Source organism: Theropithecus gelada, chromosome 9 (assembly GCF_003255815.1).
Source record: "Theropithecus gelada isolate Dixy chromosome 9, Tgel_1.0, whole genome shotgun sequence".
NCBI lineage: Eukaryota > Metazoa > Chordata > Mammalia > Primates > Cercopithecidae > Theropithecus > Theropithecus gelada.
This window is the reverse complement of record NC_037677.1, coordinates 128496879-128518337: the sequence shown is the minus strand read 5'-3', so window position 1 is coordinate 128518337 and position 21459 is coordinate 128496879. Positions and strand designations below refer to the sequence as shown.

At 50.5% G+C, this 21459-nt stretch overlaps 1 protein-coding gene across 1 annotated transcript; it reads left to right on the top strand.

The window, feature by feature from the left end:
• Positions 1-226: 226 nt before the first annotated feature.
• BNIP3 (BCL2 interacting protein 3) lies at positions 227-14587 on the top strand. The gene is given in 7 exon segments (XM_025395780.1): positions 227-376; positions 378-474; positions 8040-8190; positions 8884-8968; positions 11184-11290; positions 11367-11516; positions 13707-14587. Coding segments are annotated over 7 exon segments (786 nt in total). The 3' UTR covers positions 13753-14587.
• The last annotated feature ends 6872 nt before the right edge of the window (positions 14588-21459 follow it).

The window sequence follows — 21459 nt, the reverse complement described above, 5'->3', positions numbered from 1 at the left end:
CGCAGCCCACTCGTCACGAGGCCGCGGCGCCCCGCCCGTTCCGGCTCACCTCAGGCGGTCGCTGAAGCCCCAGCGCCTCCGCGCCCCTCGTCCCGCCCCTGTCCCCGCCCGCGTCCCGCGCACCGCAAGCCCCTCGCCCACCCCCCAGGACCCGCCCCGCGCACGCGCCGCACGTGCCACACGCACTCCACGCCCGTGCGCACGCGCAGGCCCCGCGTCGCGGCCAATGGGCGACGCGGCCGCAGATCCGCCTGGCCCCGCCCCGCCCTGTGAGTTCCTCCCGCCGGGCGGCGGGGCTGGGCTCAGTCCAGGAGCGCAGCTGGGCCGCGGCGCTCCTGCCTCCGCTTTCCCAGCGCCCGCAGCTGAAGCGCAGTCCGCAGCCCGCAGCCCGGCGCGGACTCCCATCGCCGCAGTCGCCCTCCGGCGCCATGTCGCAGAACGGAGCGCCCGGGATGCAGGAGGAGAGCCTGCAGGGTGAGGCCGGGAAGGCGGCGCGGGAGCCAGGGGGCGTGGGGGGAAGCCTGGAGGAAGGCCAGAGGGAGGCCGAGGGGGCGCCAAGGGAGGTTGCCGGGGAGGCCTGGGGGACATCGCGGGCCGGGCGAGGCTGCGCCACCCGCCCCTCCCGTGCCCACCCCTCCTGCGGGCGTGCGGAGCCCAGGGCGTGGGGACCCCACGTACTGCCCGGGGTTCGCGGCCTCGCCGCTCGGGCGGGGGTTGGCTTGGACCCGGGTCGGACCGCACGGGAAAGCCCCGATTCTCCAGCTCCGCCAAGCTGGAATTCCACCTGGAGGTGAATCTGCGTCTCGCAGTTGGTCCGAGAAGCCTCAAAGTCCACGTTGCCCTCCGCGGTCTGTAGTTCAGACCCGTATTGGTTTTAACGACCAAACACCAAGGCGTGGCCAGTGGACTGTTATGTGCTTTAATTTTGTTATTAATGTTTATATCTGTGGTGATTTAGGATTTCCTGAAGGGTGAAGGCGGAGATGGGAGGGGGTTACAGTGTTTTTAAAATATGGCATTTAATGGGCATGTTCCAGTTCTACTAGAGGGTCGTTCCAAAACAAAGCTTTAAATTACTTACGGGTTAAGAAAACACAAGCACAAGGACGCTGCCAGTGCCGCACTCAGTCGTTACAGCCTGCTTAATGCCCGAGTAGAGGCTCGCCCTGTGCCCTTGGCTAGATTCGCAAGACCATGCGTTCGCGCAGCGGGAAACGCAGGCCCGGGGTGCAGGACTTGCCCCACGCACAGCCAGGTGGCGTGGAGACCCTCCCCACCCGGTGGGTCCGCGTCAGAGTCCAGACAGCATTTGCTCAGGGAAGCGGACACTGAAGCCGCCTTCCCAGGGTCCCTAGGGCCCAAGCCTGGGAGGAGGGACCTGGTGGCAGCTGACCTTTGTGTTCTCTGAAGCCAGAGTTTACTAAGCAAAATTAGCATGTAAATAAGCTTGGGAACGGGCTGCTGAAACCTCTGTGAACTTTTTTTAATCTTCATTGAGATTTTTGTAAACCATGTATTCACATAAATTCAGTGAGTTGCTAATTTTATTACAAAAAAAAAATTTTACTAGGCAGGACTTAGTTACTGTAATATATTAAATATATATATATATTTGAACACTACAACCATATTTTTTTAACTTTTTTTTTTTTTTTTTTTTTAAGAGACGGGGTCTATGTTGCCCAGGCTGGTCTGAACTGGGCTCAAGCGATCCTCCCGCCTCGGCCTCCCAAAGTGCTGGAATTAATAGGTCTGAGCCACCGCGCCTGGCCTAGAACCATATTTTTAAAAATCCTGTAATTCGGATTTTTCCTCTTGAAATTTAAACATTGGCTATTACTATTTTGGAATATATTAAGGGGTGTTTTCCTGTCTTTTGTTATAAAATCCAAGGGATGTTTTTATAAACTCTTTGCCATAAAATCACCCATTTTCCGGTTGTGTTACTCCTGACATTGTGCGTTTCACTGCCTGGCTGGGATCTGGGCGCTGGGAGGTGGAGGGGGCCCCGGGGGGGCCTCGGTCCTCTCTCCAGTATGTAACTTACACAGGCTGCTGAGTCATTGGCAGTGCAAGACGGCCAGCGCCGGAGTTAGGAGATTTTTGTTTTTCTGTTTTGTTTATTCTGTAAAAGGATAGTTACCCGCGGGGTGGATCCCATGTAGGCGATTCCTTGGGCCGCCCTGAGTGTCCGCGCGTCAGGACGGGGCCACCGTGGGCTCGGCGTGGGCGGGGTTGGCCTGTCCCGCGGGCTCCAGCCGCCTGCAAATCCGGCGCGGAGCGGTGGCTCGCCCAGGCAGCGCTCACCTCTGCCCCTCTGATTTCACTGCCCCTTGTTTACCTCGGCACAGAGAACTGTGGGAGCCTTGCAGCCAGACCCACAGATGGAAGCAGCGAGCACTCTCTCTGCCTGTACCCTCTGGGGCCAGCTGCTTTTCCTGAGGAGTTGACGGCAAAATGGGCTGATTCCGTTCCTTTCTATCTCTTGATCATTCTGGCTATTGGTGTTGACCCGCAGGATGCTCGTATTCGTCCTTTTTTTCCTCTTTATTTTTTACGAGCCCAGTCTTACTTTGTCGCCCAGGCTGGAGTGCAGTAGCACAATCATTATATAGCTCACTGCAGCCGAGAACTTGGCCTTTTCTCCTAGGCATGTCACTGCTGACATGCAGGAGAGGTAGGATTCTGTGATGAGACCGGGTCACGGTTGCGCGGCGTCACTTCCTTGAAGGACCCACTGTCTTCACCAGGAGGGCATCAGTTCAGTAAACTGCTTGCCCATTTACTCTGGAGCTTCCGTATTTAATGATCCAAGCCCTCAGCTCTTCACCCACTGCTGTGTCTGCAACTGGCAGATGGTTCTCTTGTCAGAGGCAACTCACCATGGGTAAAGTTGTAATAGGGGAAAAGATGCTTCCACTTATTTTGGAGCGGAATTGTAGCATTGTGCGCTTTGAGACCTGAAGGGGTTGCAGACATCTAGATTCTTGTCCAAGACCTGCATTTCATAGATGGTCACAATGAGGTTCTAGAGGTGGAGTGAAAGATAAGGCTGGCAACTTAAGGAGAAGCCAAGGACTCTGCATTAAGCACCAGTGGGATACCTGGAGCCCAGATGCCTGAGGCTGTGTGCCATAGGCCAGGGTCCTGGAGGAGAGCCTGGCAAGGGGAAGGTCGAGGGAAACAAGCCGTTAGAAGCCAGGGACCTGATTTACCTACCGGGCTGACTTGATGCTTGAAATATTTTGTCAGGCAAGTCACTTTTGTTCCTCTCCACACTAACCTGAGAAGCTTTAAAGGTAAAAACAGCAGTTTCTTAGAGCCCACCTCCCCTGGGGAAGAAGCCTTTTGTATGGTTTTGGGGGTGCTAGTTCCCTCTGGGGTTCACAGCGCCTCTGCTTCAGGCTTTTTTTCTGGGATGCTGCCTCCCTCTCTTCTGACATTTATCCCAGAGCTTTTTCAGTCTATTTTCTGGATTCCACCCCAGCATCCCAAATAGTCACTTTCAGAGTGGGCTGAGGCTGGGTTTTTGGAAAACAGTGAAAAAATACCACAGGTGATTCTCCCTTCATAGCCAGAGTTGAGATTGTCATCCCAGGTTAGGGCATAGGGTGGCCTTGAGAACTTGGCCCTGTGTTTACTCCACGTGGGCTCATGGCTGTGGCCAGTGAATCCATGTTGAGGAATGGGACCCAGGGAGTTGCCCTGGGGACATACAGAGGGCAGTGAATCGAAGGCATTTCCCCGCATTTCCCCGGAGTCTGTCACTGGAGAGAGAACTGCTTCGGGCACCTAGAGAAGCTGAATGTCAGATGATTTTCTTTTCTTTCCTTTCTTTCTTTTTTTTTTTTTTTACATAAAGCGAGAATAAGACATGGATTAAGAACTCTTGTTGGAGTGTATTCTGTCTCTGAGATAGACCTATCAGTTTTCTTTTTGTAATGTGATGTAAATATAGTCTAGGCTTTTCAAAATCTCATCTGCCTTGATATAGAAGGGAGGTAAGACTTACTGGCTGTGTGTCTTGTTAGCACTGTAAATTATAACTAAGGAAGGAGGGGGAGGAACCTAAGGAGAGGGAGGTGAAATGAGATTAGGAAGGAGGGCTTTTGTTGCAGCAGCCACAGCAGCACCTTTCTTTCTGGGGCCTAATTATGCTACAGTTATTTGAAGTAAACTACTTGTGATTATGAGCAGGTTTTCTAAGGTCATTAAGCAACCTCACTCCCCATCTTTCTTTGAAAAGGTGAATGATCTGAGTGGAGAACTGTAACATGTGAGTAGATACGCAGCATGCTGCATTCTCCAGGAAGTGCCTTTCCTACCCGGTTGCTGTAGGTTAATAATAAAACTCCTGTCCCTTAGTAAATCATTCCTGGGAATACAGCTTTTGGGCCCAAAGTCATTAGCCATAGACAATCCGGAATGGGTTTTTTTTGTTTCCTGGATTTTTAGGATCTTTTCCGGGGCGATTTTTAAAAAGCACTGCTTTGGTTTGAATATGTCCTCCCCATGTTGCCCGTGGTATGGTAGTAAAAGGTGGACCTTTAAGAGGTGGCTTGGCCATGGGGGCTCCTCTCTAGTGAATGGGATTAGTGCTCTGAGGGGCTGGATGGAGGGAGGTAGGTCCCTCTGTGCCCTCATTGAAGGGATGGGGCAGGAAGGCCCTCCCCCGACACCAGATGTTGGTGCCTGGATCTTGGATTTCCCAGCCTCTAGAAGGGAGATCAATTTCTGTTGGTAAATCACTTAGTCTGTGGGAGTCTGTTACAGTAGCACAGAGAGAGGAAGACAGAGATACACTTGTCTCCACTTTATCTTCCTCTCGCTATCGTCTTCAGCTTGCCCCTTGTGTGATAGATACGTATGTGTTTGGTCTTGACCCTACTTCCCGGTGCAGAGCACCTCAACCCCTGGGATTTCCTGAGCAGTAAGTATCCTTTTTTTTCCCCCCGGAGACAGAGTTTCACTCTTGTTGCCCAGGCTGGAGTGCAATGGCAGGTCTCGCCTCACTGCAATCTCCACCTCCTGGGTTCAAGTGATTCTTCTGCATCAGCCTCCCGAGTAGCTGGGATTACAGGCACCCAACACGCCCAGCTAATTTTGTATTTTTAGTAGAGATGGGGCTGGTCTCCAACTTCTGACCTCAGGTGATCCCGCCTGCCTCAGCCTCCCAAAGTGCTGGGATTACGGGCGTGTGCCACTGTGCCAATAAGTGTCTTAAGCACGTTTATTAAGGAAGTAAAAGAATAAAAGGGTGGCAACTCCATAGGCAGAGCAGCCTGACCAGTGTGTGTGTTATTCAGTCACCCTGTCAGCAGTGTGCTCCAAAAGTGCTCCTTGGTTCACCATTTTTGGTGTGAGTTGTAAGGAGCCCCTTCAGAATACATTGCTAATACAGCGGTTCGAGGGCGGCCCCAGGCTAGTTATTTGAGGTAGAAATTCCCAGGGAAGCCCCTCCTAGGAGGGGAGAGGACTGGAGATGGAGATGGGGGAGCCATGAGGTATGGGTAGCATGGTTGGGGTTAGGGTTGGGATGTGTGGGGTAGGTGGGGATCTGGGCTGTATGTCATTTCCATTTGGCTCCTCTGTAATTGTTTCTGGTAAATTGATAAAGTAAAATGTTTTTCTGAGTTCTATGAGTTGTAGCAAATTATTGAACCTGAGGGGGGTGTGTGGGCTCCCCTGAGTAGGTAGAGGGACTGGCAAAAATGTGGGTAACCTGGACACCCCATTCTCCACTTGCATCTGTGGGAACAGTCTTGTGGGCTCGACACTAAGTCTAGGTAGATAGTCAGAATGGAATTGAATCGTTGGCCACCCCGGTGGTGGTGACTTGGTGTCCCACATTTGATGTTAAGAGTGGCATCGGAGAAGAGACATCTTCAAGCTCCATTTGTGTTCCATATCGTCAGATATCTGAACAACACTTTTGGCAATACTGTCTAGTCAGATGAGCGGTTTCAGGAATGGTGTGGTCTATCCATCTCGGAAGGCACCGTGTAGCCTCTGCCAGAGTGTGGGGCAGACTGGCCTGGGCCTTTCTCCTGCAGTGAGCTCCAGGCTCCAAGACAGACCCTGGCCTGCCTTTGTATTAGGGATGTGCTTCTTGTGGGCCAGGACATGAGGCAACGTGAGAGGCCAAAGAGAACAGTCATGTGTTAATTTGAAAATCTGTGTGATCATTTCGTTAGCAACTTACTGGAGGCTGTTTGATGGTATAAGTTGCAAATCCACATTTCTTTCCTGGGCCTTCGGTTTGCTTTTTTCTGGTTAATATGAAATATACTCAGCAACAAGTGGCGTATTGAGGCTGGGCCAGGCCTCTTTCAGGAGAGATGCCTAGTGTGTGTGGAAAGCTGAACGCCTGCCTTTGCTTCCAGTGAACATGACGGATGAAGAGGCTGCTCTGTTCCCTCCAATAGCATGGTGTTGGTAGTGCTGTGTTGGTTTAAGGACAGTCAGCAGCTCAGGGTGATTATTCTACTTACTCAAATTATAGTGACTGCAAAATGAGATAATTCCATTGTTCTCCTCCGTAAGTTTCTCCATCTTTTGTGACCTGCACTTTCCTCCCACTGCACTCCATCCTCCATACGCTACCAGAGGAAGCTTTTACCAGATTTGCTTTAAATAAATAAACCTATGACACAAAGTAGAGAAATTATCCTGGGCCCAGAAATAGACGTGTGCCTATGTGCACGCTTCATGTCTGACAAAGGAAGCAGCGCAGAGCAGAGGCGAGGTGGCAGCTGCCTGCAATAAATGGGGCATCATCCGTATCACATCAGTGGAAAAATTAATCCACGTAGATTTTGGATCTAAATGTGAATGTCATAACAGTAGAGCTATGTGAAAATAACAGAACAGAACAGAATAGCTCAGGAAGGGACTGCTACATTTGACTGAAGTAAAATCAAGAACTTCTGTACATCAGAAGGCATGATAAGTGAAAAGAACAAGCTACCAAGTGAAAGTTACTTGCAACACATTTAAATATGCAGAAAAATGCATATCTAGAGTACAGAATTATCCCAGAAAAATGCATATCTAGGGTACAGAATTATCCCAGAATTGCACTTTTAGCAGTAAGGGAACGGGAGCAGCGTTCCAGCCTCAGTTTCTATTTATAATGGTGACAAGGAAAAAATACTGCTGGGTGCCCACAAATAAGACAGATAATAGAAAAGAATGAGAGATTTGAAGAACCAGTTCAAAAAAGATGCTATCCAGATGGCTAGCAAACTTGTAAAGTCGTGTTTAACATTGTTAGAAATTAAATACATGCAAAGTAAGCCACAAAATACAAGTAATAGAGGCTGGGCATGGTGGCTCACACCTGTAATCCCAGCACATTGGGAGGCCGAGGTGAGAAGATTGCTTGGGCCCAGAAGTTCGAGACCAGCCTGGGCAACATAGCGAGACCCCATCTCCTAAAAAAAATAGCCAGGAGTAGTGGTGCATGCCTGTAGTTCCAGCTATTCCGGAGGCGTCAGCTAGAAGATGGCTTGAACCCAGGAGTTTGAGATTATAGTGAGCCTTCATTGTGCCGCTGCACTCCAGCCTGGGTGACAAAGTGAGACTCCGTCTCTAAAAGAAACAGAAAATAGAGGTCAAACCTTTTAAAGAAAACTTTAAATCCCTTAAGCTTATGTTGACATTATTTTTTTAAGACCCCTTTTTCCAAATAATAGCCTTTTTCTTAGAGAAGCTCACTGCAAGAAAGCATTCTAATTGGATTCTGGCGACTCAGCAGAGTTCCTGGACATTTGCTTGGTATAAACAGACTGCGAGACATGGACAGATAGGTGGTCTCAGCCCCAGGAGGCTTCCTTCCTGTACCCAGAGAGTGTGTGTGTAGACAGTCACTGCCATGCGAGTGGGCAGAGGGATGTCTTCAAGGTGGGGTTAAGGGATGGTTCCTGGCGTGTCACCATGGCTACCTCTTGGAAGTGGAGGGGCAGGCTGGTTAGATATTCAGACCAGATTCCAGAGTGGGTGGAAAATTCCATCTGTGCCCCTTTTTTTGTTCCCACCAGGCTCCTGGGTGGAATTGCACTTCAGCAATAATGGGAACGGCAGCAGCGTTCCAGCCTCGGTTTCTATTTATAATGGTGACATGGAAAAAATACTGCTGGACGCACAGCATGAGTCTGGACGGAGTAGCTCCAAGAGTTCTCACTGTGACAGGTAGGTGCACGCCAGCAAGCGTACGCGTTACAGTGCTGATGTCTTCAGTGGGTGACGGTCACCTCTAGGACAGGGGGCTGCTGTTCCCCTCAGGCCGCGTTCGGGAGTGGCTCCTGCTGCCCTCTTTGGGGATGCAGCGTCCTGGGACTTAGTCTGTGGGGAGCCATGTTCAAGTCGCCAGTAGGCAGCAGAACAGCCACGAACCCCGCTCTGAGAAACGCACTCACGCGCCTCAGCAGGGCCGTGGTCGCAGGAGTGGTTCCTGACGCGCCTCAGCAGGGCCGTGGTCGCAGGAGTGGTTCCTGGGTAGCCTCAGCAGGGCGGTGGTCGCAGGAGTGGTTCCTGGGTAGCAGCACTTCTGAGCGACTCCAGGGTAGAGTGGCTGAGTGGTCAAAGGTCGCGTGCCCTTGAGAACTGTGCAACAGACCGTGAAGGCGGCAGGTGACAAAGCCAGCCGCTCGCCAGCTGCCTCCCCCCGCCTCTTCTCTGAAGACTGGCTAGCTAACTCCTGTCGGGCTCAGCCGACAGGGCTGAGGAGTAGTTTGGCTCTGGCTGGTGCTGGGTGGAAGGGAAGACGCACACTGGCTAGAGCCCCTCATCATGGAGGCGGCTGGAGGCCTTTGGGGTTTGAGCTTCTAATGATAGGATGTTCACATGATGTTCTGTTTTTCTCATTCTATTCACATTGCCAAGCCCACCTCGCTCACAGACACCACAAGATACTAACAGAGCTTCTGAACCAGATACCCATAGCATTGGAGAGAAAAACAGTTCACAGGTAAGCTGGAAGAAGAATGCGAGTCATAAGTATTTGTGATCTGTTTGTACAGGAAATGGTTTAAAATGTAATTGAGCACCTCAGAGAAAAGTCGGGCTTTAAGGGTGTCCCTGCCTGCCATCAGGGATACACTGGAAAGGAGGAAGGGCTCCCTGGTGGCTGCAGCCTAGAGAGGAGGGAGGGACCACTGGAAAGGGCGGCAGTGAGCCAGCTACTGGCTGGTCTTTCCTTGTGGTGGTTAGTTGGACAGTGAGTGGGTTTTAATACTTGCATGCTGTGTGGGACTCAGGCGTTACCCGCGGGGCCATTTGAGGCCATTCGGTCACTGTGGCTGTGACTCTGAGGTGTCCTCCTCATTAGACATTGTCACTGCCTGCTGGAAATTACACCCTGTGCCTTTCCTAGCATTAGTCCTGAGCTAACTGGTGCCTGAGCAGTGCATTAGTGGCTGATCAACCTGTTAATTTAGTGTAAGATCATCTTTTTTAAAAAAAGTTTTTTGTAGAGACGGGGTCTCCCTGTGTTGCCCAGGCTGGTCTTGAACTCCAGGGCTCAAGTGATCCTCCCAAAATCCTGGGACTATAGGTGTGAGACTCCATGTCCAGCCTGAGATGACTTTTCTTTTTTTTTTTTTTTGAGGCGGAGTCTCGCTCTGTCGCCCAGGCTGGAGTGCAGTGGCCAGATCTCAGCTCACTGCAAGCTCCGCCTCCCGGGTTCACGCCATTCTCCTGCCTCAGCCTCCCGAGTAGCTGGGACTACAAGCGCCCGCCACCTCGCCCGGCTAGTTTTTTGTATTTTTAGTAGAGACGGGGTTTCACCGTGTTAGCCAGGATGGTCTTGATCTCCTGACCTCGTGATCCGCCCGTCTCGGCCTCCCAAAGTGCTGGGATTACAGGCTTGAGCCACCGCGCCCGGCTGAGATGACTTTTCTAATGGTAACAGATACTTAATGGGCTTTACATGCCGTCATTCAGCATTGTTGTGAAAACGGAGTCTTAGAGGAAAAAGTGTGCCTGGGGTTACTGCCTTGGTTTACTATCATTCTCCCTTCACAGATAGGGTTAGAGGCAGTGATCAGTACTGTCTTGCTCAGTTATATCTGGTAGTGCCTTACTTACCTTGTTGCAGACGAGATGCGCGATAAATGTTTTCTTGGGTGTTTGTTGATGGTGAGAACTTTAACGACGGACCGTGTTCTGTATTTTGGAAGCTCTGTGAGGAAGCATGGCCTTCCAGGCAGGATTAGTAGCTGGCTCTTCAGTGCTAGCTTCCCTCAAGGCTTCCTTCACCAAGGAAACAAGGAGTCCCTGTTACCCAGGCCTTCTCAGGGACATCCCCCTGGCCCCACTCTGAGGGTTCCAGAGCGCAGCATGATTTTGGGAGCCCCGGGAGCCCTGGCTGTGGATGTGTGGGTGCACCCCAGGGCGTGCGGCCTGCTCCTCGGCACATGGGGCTATATCCAGCTTGGGTATACCCAGATGTTTGGTGGGTTTGGGGAGCTATATTCTGATTTTCAATTTTATTTCTTTTTTTTTGAGACAGGGTATTGCCATTTTCACTGTTTTAAAACAAAAATTTCCCCTTAGTTTTAAAAGGAATTAGATGTTCAGGTACAGAATTCTGAAAATGCAAAAAAGTAGAGAAACACTGAGACTCTCGGATTTAAAGTCCTCTTTAATGTTTCGTGCTGTTATATAATTCTGAGGATTTGGCCGCAGCCGTGGTTGTGTGTACATTTCTGCCTTTTCCCTCCTGCTTTTCCCGGAAGCATCTTGTAAACCTGCTCACTATCCAGTGTCTGTTTCCTTCGTCATGTCCCTGTTTTGAGCCATTTTCGGCTGTTTGCATTTTCTTTTGTTAAAACCAGTGCTGCAGTCACCATCTTTGCCCTCATGTCACGTGACTTCCCTAAGACAGTGTTTGCCGCTGTCAGTACCCCAGCATCTCACAGTGAACCAGATGTATTTACGCCCTGGGTGGGACTCCCCCGAGGTGATCTGTCCCTGGAGGAGGCGAGCGAGCCGGGAGCCGGGAGCCGGGAGTGCGGTACGGCCCGGGGAAGGCCCCCAGCCCCAGGACTCCCCTTGGACCACAGTCCGGGGCAGTGACATGTGCCTTTGGCCTCTTGAATGGAGCCTGCGGTTGTGAAGCTCGGGTGGGAGGTGGGTGTCATGGGTGGTACGTTAATCGGCATTTAACATCGACTTTATCTTAGTCTGAGGAAGATGATATTGAGAGAAGGAAAGAAGTTGAAAGCATCTTGAAGAAAAACTCAGACTGGATATGGGATTGGTCAAGTCGGCCGGAAAATATTCCCCCCAAGTGAGTGTGTTCTCAGTGTCACGGGGGCTCCCCTTGACAGAGGACACATCGGCTGACACGTTTCTTCCCGCCTCAGGGAGTTCCTCTTTAAACACCCGAAGCGCACGGCCACCCTCAGCATGAGGAACACGAGCGTCATGAAGAAAGGGGGCATATTCTCTGCGGAGTTTCTGAAAGTTTTCCTTCCGTCTCTGCTGCTCTCTCATTTGCTGGCCATCGGATTGGGGTAGGTGATGTGACTCTGTGACTCCCGCCATGGCATGTCGTGGGGCAATTCTGGGTCGCAGTGATTTATTCGTAAACTAGTTCCTGAAGTCCGGCTTATCAGTTACAGCTTGGTGCATTTTCGCAAACACACCCACAGTCACTGTTCAGGTCAAGAAACCACAAGCCTACAGCCCCAAAAGGCCCCAGCACAGGCGCCCTGTGGTGCTGTGTGGTATGGAGGAGTCTGCCTGTTGCTCACTGTATATAAATGGAGTCACAGCAGGGATTCTTATGTCTGACCTTTGTCCTGTGCGTAGTACTGCATGGTGGGGACGCCCCCAGCTGTCTGCTGTAGATGGAGGGCCTCAGTTACTTGCTGTACTTCCTCCAGGACCGGACTGTTGTTCTACTTAACTCTCAGCAATAAAGAAACCATTTCGGTCTCTGATTTTTCTGGCTGGAGTTTCGCTCGTGTTGCCCAGGCTGGAGTGCAGTGGCGTGATCTCGGTTCACTGCAAACTCTGCCTCCCAGCTTCAAGCGCCTCTCCTGCCTCAGCCTCCTGAGTAGCTGGGATTACAGGTGCCCACCGCCATGCCTGGTTAATTTTTGTATTTTTAGTAGAGACGGGGTTTCGCCATGTTGCCCAGGCTGATCTCGAACTCAAGTGATCGCTCACCTCGGCCTCCAAAGTGCTGGGATTACAGGTGTGAACCACCATGCCTGACCTTTTCTGGCTTCTTATACTAACTAATTCTGCAGAACACACAGAGACCAGGCAGGTGCCACTGTGGATTCTCAAGAGCTTTAGCTGCAGCAGTGGTGAAGAGCCAGAGCGGGAAGCCAAAACCGCTCCTCTTAGGGCTGGTCCCACCCTCTCTCAGTGGGGAGGAGGGGTCTAGTCCTGGTGTGCAAACAGTGTTCTATGGCTGCTGTGTATTAGACAGACTGGAAAGACTGGAATGCCACTGGGGGCAGGTGGGTTCCGTTGGCCAGAGGGCTCACATCTGGGGTCGAAGGAAACGGGATAAAAGCCACTGAGTTTCCTGGGCCGGGGCCTGAGTGCTGCCATGTCTCCACCTCGCCCTCCCATGTGTACGGCTTTCTCCTAGCTCTTGTACACATTCTCACGTCCACCCCCGTCACCTTTATTTCTGCCAGTGCTTTTTGGAGTCAGACCCACAGACTGCATCAGCATCACCAGGCAGTTTGCTTTCTGGAGCCTTTTCCAGAACTGTCAAGCAGACTCCGGGGGCAAGGCCTCAGGATCCTCATTTTAAATACGAGGTTTAGCCCTTCCTTTCAGGATGGATTTCTGCAGCCACTGCTTCCCAACTACTGTCCTCCGTCCTGCTCAGGTTTTCAGAGCCTGATACTGCCACTGGCGACCCACACCCCCTCAGCAGCTTTCCAGAACCACACTATAAAATCTGCCCCGAAAGCTGCTGCAGCATGGTCTGTGCCCACAGTGCCCACCGCACCACTGCCCATAGGCCAGCACTGTCTGTGCTCACAGTACCCACCGCACCACTGCCCATAGGCCAGCACTGTCTGTGCTCACAGTACCCACCGCACTACCACCCATAGGTCCGGAACCGCACTATAAAATCTGCCCCCGAAAGCTGCTGCAGCAAGGTCTGTGCTCACAGTGCCCACCCCACCACTGCCCACAGGCCAGGCCAGCCAGGCTTCTGATTCTGCCCCCTTTCCTGGAGACCCATCCTCCTCCCTCCTGCAGGGATGCCCGCTGGTCCGCTGGAGCGAGCCTCTATTGCCGACACTCCTGCATCTTTAGTTTGGGACATCTCTCCCACTACGGAACTTAAACCACGTGAGGGCAGGGTCTTCATTTGTAAGCAGTTGACCTTGGTGAGGCTGGTGGCGATGAACTGGCAACACCATCTTGCCCTGGTAGGTGACTTCCCCCAGCATTGAGTTGGAACAAAGCAGCTGTCTGGAAACAGCGTTTCAGTTTGGTGATCCTTCTAGGCAAGAATACAATCTGATGTTTTCTAATTAATACAAAATGCATATTGATAAAACACTCGGTAAAAGATTACAGATAGATTCATTACAAAATTTTTATAATGGATATAAAATCACCAGTCCCTTGCATAAGCTCTAACCACAGTGAGCTACCCTGTTTCAGCTGTAACACAATCTCCTGGGAATCACAAGATACATTAACTACTGATTCCTTTTTCTGTTAAGGATCTATATTGGAAGGCGTCTGACAACCTCCACCAGCACCTTTTGATGAAGAACTGGAGTCTGACTTGGTTCATTAGTGGGATTACTTCTGAGCTTGCAATGCAGCTCACTGAAGAGCTGTTAGATCCTGGGGTGGCCGCGTCACTTGTGTTTATTTGTTCTGTAAATGCTGCGTTCCTAATTTAGTAAAACAAAACAACAGACACTAAAATCATGTTGATCTATAATTATACCTATGAGGTCAATTAATAAGCATGTCAGACTGATTAATATCTATTGTAAAAATTTGGTAGTGAATTTGGATATTAGATATAAATACCTGAATATAATTTTAATATCCTATTCATGATGTATGTTGTATTTTAAAAATTATCTGCAACCTTAATTCAGTTGAAGTACTTTATATTTCAAAAGAATGAATAACATTGATAATAAAATCGCTACTTTAAGGGGTTTGTCCAAAATAAATATTGTGGCCTTATATATCACACTATTGTAGAAAGTATTATTTAATTTAAATGGATGCAGGTTGTCTACTAAAGATTATACATAACTATGCTAATTGTTCGTAATCAACAGAAACCAAGAGAGAGCTACAAACTCAGCTGTACCGTTCATACACTAAACTCTTCTTGCTTTTGCAGTATAAGGAATTAAGTCTCCGATCATTAGGTAATCACCTTGGATGATCAGTTTTCTGCTGAAGGCACCTGCTCAGTGTCTTTTCCTCTTTATAACTCTGCATTGGTGAATTTAATCCTCTCCTTTGTGCCCAACTTGTGTGTGCTTTTAAAATCAGCTTTATTCTAAGCAAATCTGTGTCTACTTTAAAAGACTGGAAATGGGGAAAAAATAAATAAATCTTTGCCAAATCCTTCAGATTACTGTATTTACATATGGTTTCAAATCAGACATCATAATAGCTTCTTGATGAAACCAGGACTGGTCCCTATTTTGATATTATCTTTCCTACAGCAAGCTTTTTAGAAAGGCTGCCTGCCCAGGCCTTGGTGTTTCATCTTTCCACACGTAATTCGGGTGTGAAATCTAACATTGTCATTTGTAAAGATCTCTGTTGATACTACCTTGGAAGCAGTCACTTCTGGAGGAAGTGGATGGCATGACATCAGAATTCCTTTATATAATTTAACCTCAGAATAGTCTGAGATCATTTCGAAGCACGCTGGTCAAGGAATTCCGTTTCTGTTTTAGAGCAAATTATGTTTGCTGTTTGTCTTCCATCACAAACGTGGAGTTTCAGCACCTTACAGAGCTTAGTGAACCCCCTGCTCACCATCAAAGTTAGCACACAACAAAGCCAACCACGTGTCCCCCTCACAGATGATAATGGCTGAACTCTCAGTGAAACCAGCTGTACGGCCGGGCACAGTGGCTCACGCCTGTAATCCCAGCACTTTGGGAGGCCGAGGTGGGCAGATCACCTGAGGTCAGAAGTTCAAGACCAGCCTGGGGGAGCATAGCAAGACCCTGTCTCTACAAAAAATACAAAACTTAGCCTTGTGTGGTGGCACACACCTGTAGCCCCAGCTGCTCGGGAGACTGAGGCAGGAGGATCCCTTGAGCCCAGGAGTTCAAGGCTGCAGTGAGCCAGGATAGTGCACGCAGCCTGGCAAGAGCAAGGAAGACCCTGTTTCAAAAAAACCAGAACTCTGGGACTGGAGTGCTTTAGACAGATGGGACAAGAATCAAGTTTTCTAGAGGTGTTTTTCATTAGATTGTAACATTAGACATTCATTAAAAACGAAGTCTGATGTGTGTATCCATGTTTTTATCTTTGAGGTAGGGTAATGGCAGTAAGTGAGCCTTTCTGAATAGCTTTTGTAAACAGCCCTTCTTTTCTACAGTGGTTAATACAAATAACTGCCCACACCACTCATTTCATTAACAAGTTTACAAAATTAACATTACCTAAATGATTTTGGTAGAAAAACATTGTACACTTGGCCACTATTTAGCTAATATTGACTCCGATGCAGACATTTGCCCATACACAACTGCTTAGGGTGTGGAACAGGACGCCTACACGTTGCTTACAAGGAATGCGCATGGCTGCGAGAGAGGAGTCGGCAACACCTCAAAAAACTCCAGCCCTGCATCTATGCTTTGGACGCATGACACACTTCCAGGAATTCACTCTGGAGACAGACCTAGAAACTTCTACGTGCACATGCACGAGGATATAACTAAATAGGTAGTATTTATTATAACATGATTGTATTAAAATACTTGAAACAATTGAGGTGCCCATGCATAGAGGCGAGTAAGCGACAGTGCTGCCCTGCAGGGCTGGCGCTCTGCCACTCAGGCACGGCGGGGAAGAGCTCGGGATGAGGGGTTTCCAGGGAATGTGAAGTAAAGCAAGGTGCAAAAATAGATGTGTCCCTAGCAGAAAGGAAAGAACATTTGGTAGCAGCTCTTTGAAACAGGAAACCTGTAGCAGTTTTAAGACAGCCCCCGGCCAGGCACCATGGCTCACGCCTGTAATCCCAGCACTTTGGGAGGCTGAGGCGGGTGGATTGCCTGGGCTCAGGAATTCGAGACCAGCCTGGCCAACACGGTGAAACCCCATCTCTACTAAAATACAAGAAAATTAGCCAGGTGTGGCGGCGTGCACCTGCAGTCCCAGCTACTTGGGAGGCTGAGGCAGGAGAATTGCTTGAACCCGGGAGGTGGAGGTTGCAGTGAGCCGAAATCACGCCAATGAACTCCAGCCTGGGCGACAGAGCAAGACACTGTCTCAAAAAACAACAACAACAACAAAAAAAACCCTAGTTTTTTTTTTGACAACTGCCCTTAATGAGTGATGTGGGTCTGTGCCCCTTCAGCTCTGGACTCTGCCAACAGGACAAGGAGGCAGTGATGCCAGCGGTGCAGCACCACTTCCTGGGCCCACCCAGCCTTAAGCTGGCAGCTGCCCCTTCCTGTCTCTTTGGGGGTGCATGCTCTTGGCCGTGCTGGGAGGAAGCCACGTTGCTCAGTAGAGAGGCCTGGTCAGATAGGACCCAGCAGCTAGCATCCCTGCCAGCCATGTTGTCCCCCCTGTGGATCCTCCAGTGCCAGGAGCGATGCCCTCGCTGACCATCTGGAGCACAGATGAACTGAACCTGCTAAGCCCTGTCCAAACTGCAAATGGGTGGACAAAATACAGGATTATTTAAATATGTAGTATACTTATGTGAAAAAGCTAAGCAAAATATATACACATACCTGCTCATTTGTGCAAAAAAAACTGAGGTAAGGTAGAAATAAATGAGATTGGTTACCACGGGGTGGAAACAGGTGGAGATGGAAAATGGGAAGAGGGTGGGAGGGGTGCAGCTTTTTGTGTAACAGACTTAGAACCACACGAATGTTTCACATGCTGCCAAATTCAATAAACTATTGTGGGGGGAATCCAAAATGGAATACCTACAATAACGGAACCTCACTGTTACAAATACTAAAACCACACGGAAGGGGTAGGCTGCTGAGCTAAATGATGGCCAGAGAACACCATTAGGGATGGATACTGCAAGGTTAAAGTGACATATTTAAAAAAAGAACGTAGTATACTCTTGCTAGTGGATTTGCTTTCCATGGGTTGGCAATCCTGAAACCACAGGCGTACTAACATTGTGTGATGTTACACATAATGACAGCCTGATTTCCCACCGCTGGACAGTCACAAGGCAGGCCAGCATGAAGCCGTGGGCTTGCTGGGTTCGGTTTAGCAGTGAGCCGCGGTTAGAGCTGGAGCTGTGTGTGGCGGGGTGTTCCAAGTGTCACTCCACAAAAAGGCCTGGAAGCAATGATCCTCCAGCAGCCTGTGCGCGGCCAGCCCTGGGTCCCGGTGCTGGTGATGGTTATTTGTCTCAAAAAAAATAATAATAATAGAAAGTCGCCATGAGGCAAATACCAATAACTGCTGATTTGTCGACGGAAACTAAAGTTACTGGGTTCTTGAGAGGATATTCTCGTTGTGTCCCTGCAAGATACTCATTACACCAAGGAAAATAGTGACTCTACAGTGAAGAGACCTGGTAGACACCACCTACATCCTGATTTGATGCAGAGGAGGCCAGATCTCTTCTGTGTTCTTGCCAGAATGCATAATTGCAGTTTAATCACGAGAAAATATCAGGCAAACTAAAATTGAGGAGGAGTCTACAAAATGCCTGCCCACACTTCCCAAGTGCTCGGGCCCTAAAGACTGCAGGAGAGACTGGAAGACAGGGAGACAACAAAATACAATGTGGGCCCATTGGAAGGGCCCTGGACAGGAAAAATGGACACTTGTGAGACAGCCAGGCAGGTGCCAAGACAGGTGCAGCTGAGGCTGCTAGCCCTGCACGGTGCGAGTCCCCACGAGGCTGCAGGAGACACCAGTTAGGCGGCTGGGTGAAGGCTGCAGGATTTCCAAAACCTGTTCAAAATTATTCCAAAGTACAACACTAAGAAGGAAAATATACCTTTTTACTTAAAAAAAAAAAAAAAAAAAAGTGTGGTCCCTGGTTGAGGGGTGTCAGCGCTGCCCGGGGGCTTGTTAGAAAGGCAGAGCCTCAGAGCAGAGCCCTGTGGCGTCAGAAGCCGCGTCCCACATGTGAGGCGACGCCACCGTGCAGCGGCCAGTGAGGCGGCTTCGCAAATGGGTGAGGACAGCCTGCCCAGGCGCGTGCAGTGAGGACAGCCTGCCCAGGCGCGTGCAGTGAGGACAGCCAAGTGCCCCCCGGCATGCACAGGTTACTACCCCATGTGTAGAAACAGGAAACGAGTGAATCTTATTTTGTGTTTGTACAAAAACTGAAGTACCCCCAAGAAACAAGTATCCAAAATGATTCACAAGGGCAAGACTTTGTCACCCTCCTCTGGGGACTTGTGAACGGTGTACGTGTGACCAGTTCACAGCTTCTTTAAGAAAAAACACTTCAGTAAGAGCCAGGGTTACTGTGTTCACATATTTAGGTTTGGACAACAAATTTCCCCTAAAGTTGTTGGAATCATAAATTAATGTTTCCCATCCTGCTGGAACAGACACACTTAAAAAGATGTCCCAACTTTGTTTTGAGATGGAGTCTCACTCTGTTGCCCAGGCTGGAGTACAGTGGCGTGACCTTGGCTCACTGCAACCTCTGCCTCCCGGGTTCAAGTGATTCTCCTGCCTCAGCCTCCCAAGTAGCTGGGATTACAAGCGTTCACCACCACGCCTGGCTAGATTTTTTGTATTTTTAGTAGAAATGGGGTTTCACTATGATGGCCAGACTGGTCTCAAACTCCTGACCTCGTGATCCGCCCGCCTTGGCCTCCCAAAGTGCTGGGATTACAGGTGTGAGCCACTGTGCCCGGACCCAAAGATAATTTTCTTTTTTTTTTTTTTTGAGACGGAGTCTCGCTGTGTCGCCCAGGGTGGAGTGCAGTGGCCGGATCTCAGCTCACTGCAAGCTTCGCCTCCCGGGTTTTTACGCCATTCTCCTGCCTCAGCCTCCCGAGTAGCCGGGACTACAGGCGCCCACCACCTCACCCGGCTAGTTTTTTGTATTTTTTAGTAGAGACGGGGTTTCACCGTGTTAGCCAGGATGGTCTCGAACTCCTGACCTCGTGATCCGCCCGTCTCGGCCTCCCAAAGTGCTGGGATTACAGGCTTGAGCCACCGCGCCCGGCCCCCAAAGATAATTTTCTAATAACTCCAAGGCGAGCAAGTGAATTGTCTAAGGTCACACAGTCATCTTCAAAGGTATAATATTAATAAATGGAAAGTAAGTACCACTGATTATGAAACTCGATGTCATGCAGTCGACCACTCCAAGCAGACACAGCTCTATCTGGACCTCTGATCGGCGGAAGTGCAGCCACCTCTCGGCCTTGGCTGGGCTGAGGTTGTGGGGTGGAGCCTGGTGGGCAGTTGTGTGGTCTGGGCCTGGCTATCTTCGAGGTTGGTGCAGTGCAGGCAGCCCCTGCCAGTTCTGACTGGGTGGTGCCAGTGTTTTGCATCTATACACCAGCGATGGACAGTCCCTGCAAATCCGCAAGGGACCCAATCTCCAGCTGAGTTGCAGGTCCAGGAACACAGCCTGTTAGCAATGTCTAAGACACGTCCCAAGGATAAGAAGAAAATGGAGAGCTACAGAGCCTAAGACAATGGGAGTTGCAGAATCGAAAACTATTACTATCCGAAGCATTTCCCAGCAACCAAAAGGAAAATGAAAACAGAATGTGACTTCAACCACTCACCAGATGGAGACTGTGATGATTAAAGAAATCACAGGTTTCGCTTCTTTGCAGTCTGCATCTGGTGAGTGAGTGAAGGTGATGCATGGAGCTGGTGAGCTTTCTTAGGACGGTACTGCCCCTCACCCCAAACCTTTTTTCTCCCGCGTGATGGTGTCATTTCATGAACTGCGGTTTCAGTTCTAACCTCACCATTCCACTGTCAGGGATCCTGGCCACTGCAAACCAGGATCGATTTGGTGTCTGTCACTGGGCAGCTAGTCTTGTATTTTAAGACACCAGTTTCTGTTATATTAAGAAATACAGTAAAAGGTTCTAACTGGAGATATTTATACAAAATCATTGTACAGGCTAGCCTCAGAAGCAGAGTCCTGGGCACCGGTGCTCCCCAGAGGGCAGTGCCGCCCCCTGGCCAGCTGCCTTGCTGGGCTCTCACTTCCAAAATCCCTGCGGATTCTGACTGGCACAGGGGGGTGTTTATTCAGGAAATGCGTGCAGGAACTCAGGCGGAGGCGCATGAAATTAGGGACAGGTGGGAGCAGATGGGGTGAGAGTCTGTCAGTCCTTAAGATAATGTAAAAAGACCCCGGAGGACATCAAGTGTGGGCTCCTGTCCTGGGTATGACGCCACCACCTCCCCTGGCCAGAGACAAGTCGCAGCCGCTGTGCTCTTGGGACTGGGTGTGGGCGCTGCAGCCAGAGGTGCAGACAGCGGAAGCTGAGGCCTGGCTCAGACGGCAGCGCCTCTGCACCTCTCACGGCTTCAAGGGTGCCGCAGTTCCTAAAAGATCAAGGAGCCCTGGGTGTCCTGTAGGCAGCCCCGCATTGTCACCAGCACTCTGAGGGGCACACGGGGCACAGAGGCACGGAGCTCAGAGCCAAGCCCAGCATCACCCCAGTGCCCAGCCGGGTGCTGTGGTGTGTGCATCTGTGACCCATGGCCAGGATGGCTGTAGGGAAAGCCCTGGCACAGAGCCTGCCTGTAGCAGGCACTCAGGAGGGGTTGCCACCCACACCAGTCAAACCCCACAGCTCTGCAGGGCCTGACCTGTGACAGCCCCATGGGGCTGGAGGTGCTGCCCTTACTCAAATCTGGTCTACACTCCACCCACCCCTGCACACTGCCTGAGCAGAGAAGACCCACTGTCGGGGACTGCTGAGCTCGGCTTTGGCAGGCAGCCCCTTCGGAGGGCACGAGCGAGTCCTTCTGCCCAGGATGGGACCCAAGGTAAGAGCACGGGGCCTGCCAGGCCCCCAGGCCCAGGCCTCTGCTGGGAGTTGGGGGAGCGGTGGCCATAGGCAGCGTCTGAAGGTGGTCTGCAGGCCCCTTTCAGCTCCACGGGTTTGAGCTGCATTTCCTCCCCACCTGTGGCTGGATTCCTGGCTGGCTGTCTCACCAGCTCACAGACGGCTTCCATCCAACTCCCTTTGGTGATCCCAGCACAGCACCAACAGGACAGCTCACCACGGAAAATGCCGCTCCAGCCCCACTCAGGACCCCTGGCCCAGCCCAGGGCGAGCAGAGCCA